At 33.0% G+C, this 6,065-nt stretch overlaps 1 protein-coding gene across 2 annotated transcripts in view; it reads right to left on the bottom strand.

The window, feature by feature from the left end:
- Positions 1-794: 794 nt before the first annotated feature.
- LOC138336946 (Fanconi anemia group D2 protein-like) overlaps positions 795-6,065 on the bottom strand; it is a 40,300-nt gene continuing 35,029 nt past the window's right edge. For both annotated transcript variants that reach the window (XM_069286583.1, XM_069286584.1), the window contains exons 39-41: positions 3,371-3,517; positions 2,890-2,994; positions 795-2,302 (exon numbers count right to left, since the gene is read on the bottom strand). In XM_069286583.1, the coding sequence (XP_069142684.1) occupies positions 2,222-2,302; positions 2,890-2,994; positions 3,371-3,517 (333 nt within the window). In that variant the 3' untranslated portion in view covers positions 795-2,221. The remainder of the gene's footprint in view (positions 2,303-2,889; positions 2,995-3,370; positions 3,518-6,065) is intronic.

Raw genomic sequence — 6,065 nt, 5'->3', positions numbered from 1 at the left:
CAAAACTTCCAATAGTTTTTTTCCCAAAACATTTTCTTTTTGTAGAATGTTGCTGCAATATATTTCCGTCCTTTGGTTTAAAGTATTACAGTCGGAGAAATTCCAAACACAACTTTCTTGACCGTGCATTGATGTTTGACAATACTTGGGCGTCTTGCAGTTTGGTTACATATTTGGTTAGAACATTTCTATTTCAGTTTGATATAGTTAATCCGTGTCTAACGGTATCATCTTGTCCAAAGTTTTTTGTTTTGTTTTGGGTACATTTTCAGAAATTTGGTTGCATTCGATGTCTGGAGATCTTCTACTGATGATTTCAGTGTTGCTTTCTTTGTACATTCTACATAGTTCTAGACAACCTGGACGAGCAGCATATCTAAAGTGTTTCTATCCTGTCTTTAAATTTAGCTACCCACCTACAAATTGACCTTAAAGATATTTGCACTCCCTCGCCACAAATATATGTCTCTGCACCAATCACTTAACCAGATCTTCTCTCAATCATATTTTGCATAGTGGGTAAGGGACTGTGGTGGCTGAGTGGTGAAGATGTCTCGACATATTACCACAAGCCACCTCTCGGTCGCGAGATTGAATTTCATGTGGGGATGTTGCCTGGTACTAACCGCTTGTCGACGGTTTTTTCTCCGGATACTCCGGCTTCTATTTACCCATGAACCTATCAATTCCTTAAATGACTATTAATATGATATTAAACTAACCAAACAAAAGCATTGTGAGGTTTTCTTTCTTCAGATGTCTGGAAAATTATCATGAGAGTAAAAGACGACAGATTCTTATATCAAATCCTTAACATGTTTATTTTAACAGATATATAATACATTTAACAGATGTAATCATCATGCCTCATCCAATCAAAATATCCAGTCAATCTAAAGACTAGATTGGTAAACCAACAATCACAGTACATGTGGAATACTGGAAACGAAATATTTTAAATCTCAATATTTCCTTTTTAAAATATCCCGTAGAATGATCAACAGCATACCTATCAGAAGTACAAGTACTACATTGTACATGTGCAGACTTATGAATGAAGGGGCGATGCATAACTATGAGTCTATGAATTAGCAGAATGCTGTCAAAATGAAAATTGCTAAAACTATACAATATGGCAAAATAGGAATATGTTCACATATTGATAGTGATATATAATGATAGTGTACTATTAAAACATTATTTGAATTCAGCACTAAATTCATTAAAACATGAATACACTGATAACATTGTGAGTGTTAGGCAGGTTTCAAACTGACTCTTAAGTCATCTGTCAACCTAAGCGTCAGTTGAATTGGAAAAAAAATAAATGTTTTTTTCAAGATGGTGACTTTGGTGTCAATCTTGGATTTTGGACAAACAAGGCAATGTGTTTAAGAGGGTATAAAAATAACATGGCGACTATCTTGGATTTCAAATCAACCATGTCAGCATCATTTAGGCAAGTGTCAGATTAATCACTCTGGAAGAACTTGAGAAATTCAAAATGTGTTTTCAAGATGGCAGTCATCTTGGATTTTAGATTGACCTGAAAATACAAACACTTGGCCAGGACCATGTCAGGATCATTTCAGGCAAATTTCAGCACAACCCCATTGGTGGAATTAATTTTAAATTTAAAATGTGAAAAGTTATGGTATGTACAGCGGACGGTATACAATGGATGATAATCAAAGCACAATAGCTATATATATCTATATAGGTTATTCTGACATAATAAATCTGACATAAACTCAACATATATTGCACTGTTCTACTATACTAATGCATGCTATATACCATGATATTGATTATCTCATCAAGTCAAATTTCATTGCAACATGACATCATTTGGTAAAAATACTAAAATTTAGTACATAATCAAGAATTTTTAAAATCCATCATATAGTTGTCTACCTTTCAAACATTTTTATCTGTTGTTCACATTCCATCAAGAGTTGTCTGCCCTTTAGAAGATACCATGTAAAAGGCTAATTTTACAGGGATACTTTTTTTTATTTTGTAGAAAATTAAATTGTTCACAAGATTTTATCTGTAAAATAAGTTTTGTTTAAATCATATTGTAATGTTTTACCTGATTAGGTGATCTGGCAAAATTTCAGTTTCTTGTTTTAAGTCAAAATATGTAAAAATATCCAACTATATAGAATTACTACATGACTTTATACTGTTGATAATGATTCTTTTAAGAGTTGTCTTCCCTTTAGAATATTTCGCTGCACGATTCGTTATCACTATTACTATGTGTCTGCTCACTGCCAGCCTCACTCTGGTTATCCATTTCCTGTAAAATATGAAACATCGTATCATAAAGCCTTTTAATAAAAAAAAATTCAAATGATTTATCATTTAATTTAGAATGTCATGATTTCTAATGAAGCAATTTTGATTTGTTAGTTAAAATGTAAGACTTTTTCTTGAAAAAGTATAGATACACATCATAAAAGTGCAATTGTGTTTTTTAAATTTTAAAGTTTACCATTAACAATACCATAAAATTAGAACATCTTAATTCGTTGGGTGAAATGAAGTTAAAACACCAAACAAATGCAAGATTCCCTGTGTAAATCTATGTTAACCATGAAGATTCATTTTGCTGTTTTCTACAACATTGTTACTTGATATAAGAATATTGAACTAAAGGAAAATTTCAAATAATATGACACTATAACCTAAAGATAGTAACAATACAGAAACCTAATCCAGTAACCTGCAGCAGGTATTAATCCCTAGAAATCCATAATGAACGCTTCTAATCTCTCAATTAGAAAAGTTCAAATGTGTCTTCTGGGGTCAATAAATTAAGTAACAATGGACAAGTGCCCCATAAGACACCATTATCTATTGCTAAACTCTCAATAGAATACCTACCACATCACTTTCTTCTTCTGCGACAGCCTCTTCTTCTTCCTCTTCCTCGCTCTCATCACCATTTCTCTCCTCTACTACAGATGCCTGGGACAGAATCTCCTCACCCTGGTATAAATGGAATAATGGAATGGTATAAACTAGAACCGAAAGCAAATGGTTACAGTCCATGATCCTGGAATATGTCATAGCTAAACTGAAGGCTCTGAATGCAACAAATGAGCAGGTATAATTTGGTCTACTGATGTACATCAAAAAAGTCGAATAATAGTACACTGGGGTTGACTGTAAGGCTTTGAAGTTGGACAGTGCTCTTTGTGTAGTGTTTAAAGAGAATCTGAACTGCCTTAAGTGTTGGTATAAATGACACAGTCCAGCGGTGAATATAACGAGTGATAGTAACCCCTTGAATATTAAGGATGACATTATATATGATACACATATTCTACTCCCAAAACCTTCTGTTCAGACTCTACCCACTCACTTTCAGATCCCTGTTTTTGAGATTTCCGAGCCAGAAAGCCTCCAGACACTTGTTGACAGTCAACATGACCTTGACCCTGTACACAAATGCTTCTAGACTTTTCTTGAGGAATGGTACCTGGTTGGTCAAGGCTATGTCCTTCATGATCTGTAAAATAACAAATTTTATCTTTACATTCATTATGTACCATCTTGACATCAAAACTATAATGAGGTAAATGAAGCTCTTATAAATCTATACCTAAAAGTACATTTTCTGAATTGAAAATTAGTTTCAAATCAAACACAGTTTTCAAGCAGTGAGAATACTGTATTTGACTCAATAAGCATCCCTCCCCCGTTTGAGGGTCATTACACTTACCTCAAATTAAATGCAGACTGAAACTATGAAAACTGTGAAGTTGTGTATAGTTGAACCTCGTTAAGTTGGTTTGTAAGTTTAACGTCCTATTATCAGCCATGTTAGGACGTGCCAGGTTCGTTGGTGGAGGAAACCCAGAGTACCCAAAGAAAGAACATCGACCAGCGGTCAGTACCTGGCAACTTCCCCACATGGGATTCAAACTTGTAACCCAGAGGTGGAGGGCTTGTGGTAATATGTCAAGCCATCTTAACCACTCGGCCCCTTGTTAAGTGGAACTCATATAACCCAAATACTCAGTTTAATTTGAAGTATATCATTGGTCAAAACAAATCTTTTCACAATACATTCAAGTACATATAACTCTAACTCTTGGATAACTTAAGTATTTCTCTTGGATAACTGAAGTGTTTCCCTTGGATAACTTAAGTGTTTCCCTTGGATAACTTAAGTACTTCTCTTGGATAACTTAAGTATTTCTCTTGGATAACTTAAGTGTTTCTCTTGGATAACTTAAGTATTTCTCTTGGATAACTTAAGTATTTCTCTTGGATAACTTAAGTGTTTCTCTTGGATAACTTAAGTGTTTCTCTTGGATAACTTAAGTGTTTCACTTGGATAACTTAAGTGTTTCTCTTGGACAACTTAAGTATTTCTCTTGGATAACTTAAGTATTTCTCTTGGATAACTTAAGTGTTTCTCTTGGATAACTTAAGTGTTTCTCTTGGATAACTTAAGTGTTTCACTTGGATAACTTAAGTGTTTCTCTTGGACAACTTAAGTATTTCTCTTGGATAACTTAAGTATTTCTCTTGGATAACTTAAGTATTTCTCTTGGATAACTTAAGTGTTTCCCTTGGATAACTTAAGTGTTTCCCTTGGATAACTTAAGTACTTCTCTTGGATAACTTAAGTATTTCTCTTGGATAACTTAAGTATTTCCCTTGGATAACTTAAGTGTTTCTCTTGGATAGTTTAAGTATTTCTCTTGGATAACTTAAGTATTTCTCTTGGATAACTTAAGTGTTTCTCTTGGATAACTTAAGTGTTTCACTTGGATAACTTAAGTGTTTCACTTGGATAACTTAAGTGTTTCTCTTGGACAACTTAAGTATTTCTCTTGGATAACTTAAGTGTTTCTCTTGGATAACTTAAGTGTTTCTCTTGGATAACTTAAGTATTTCTCTTGGATAACTTAAGTGTTTCTCTTGGATAACTTAAGTGTTTCTCTTGAATAACTTAAGTATTTCTCTTGGATAACTTAAGTGTATCTTTGGTCACCCCCTCGGGACACATTTGGACTCTTCAGATTCAAATGTTGGAACAGTTCATTATGAATTTTCAGGGGTGATTGAGTTCAACTGTATTTTACTAAGGCCACACCAATTTGAAAAATAATTCTTCAGGAATTTGCAATTAAAAATTGGAGCGAGCGGGTGGAATTTTTTTTTTTTAATTTCTATTTCTCATTTCGGAAGAAATCAGAGCAAGCGGGTTGTAAAATGCTATATTTTAATAAATATTTAGGATTTAACATGTCCCAATTCATTATATTTGAGTGATACCGGTATATGTTTGGTTTATGTTCTTGAAATGTTTTGCTAGCTTTCAATAGCAGTAGAAATGAATACTAAAGGTAGTTGATAAACTTCTTGTCGATTTTGTATGATCACATCATAAAACATTTACATTGTCAATATTACCAGTTTAGATATAGCATCTCAATAGTATGAATTTGGAAAAATATTTAGAATGGGGTGGTAATTAATGTTTTATTGCAAAACACCATTAAATAAATCTCATGCAAGTCAAAGGAAATTGAAGTTGTTTCAGTTAGAAAATAGTAACAACCAATTTAGGCTACATTATCCTAGAAGTGCATGCATGGACTCAAAATGATTCCGATATTTTCTCCAACATATGATTCAATAATAATTGATGTTTCTCATATAAGTTTCGTTTTACTGAGACAATATCACAACAATATTAAAATATTATGAAAAAAACACCCTTTACTGGTCTACAATTTTGATATTATATTTTAATAAAAAAAATAACAGAAACAAATAACACTTCAGAAAAAAATAACACTTCAGAAAAAAAATCAGTTTTAATGTATCTCCAGAAAGCTTCGAAGGAAGTGAAATAGTTTTTTCGTGCGTTCATCACAATATCAAACGCTGATTTTCTACAAAATTCTAGGCCTAAAATTGAGTCATGACAATTTTTCCCGATAACGTAAGTTTCATACTTAACTCACCACAATCATTTAACGCCATATGATGAGAAGCTATTTTGATACAACTTTATGTGGTGGTTCTGAAGAATGCATGCA

The sequence above is a fragment of the Argopecten irradians genome, chromosome 12 (genome assembly GCF_041381155.1).
Source record: "Argopecten irradians isolate NY chromosome 12, Ai_NY, whole genome shotgun sequence".
Classification (NCBI taxonomy): domain Eukaryota; kingdom Metazoa; phylum Mollusca; class Bivalvia; order Pectinida; family Pectinidae; genus Argopecten; species Argopecten irradians.
This window is presented reverse-complemented; position numbering and strand designations above follow the sequence as displayed.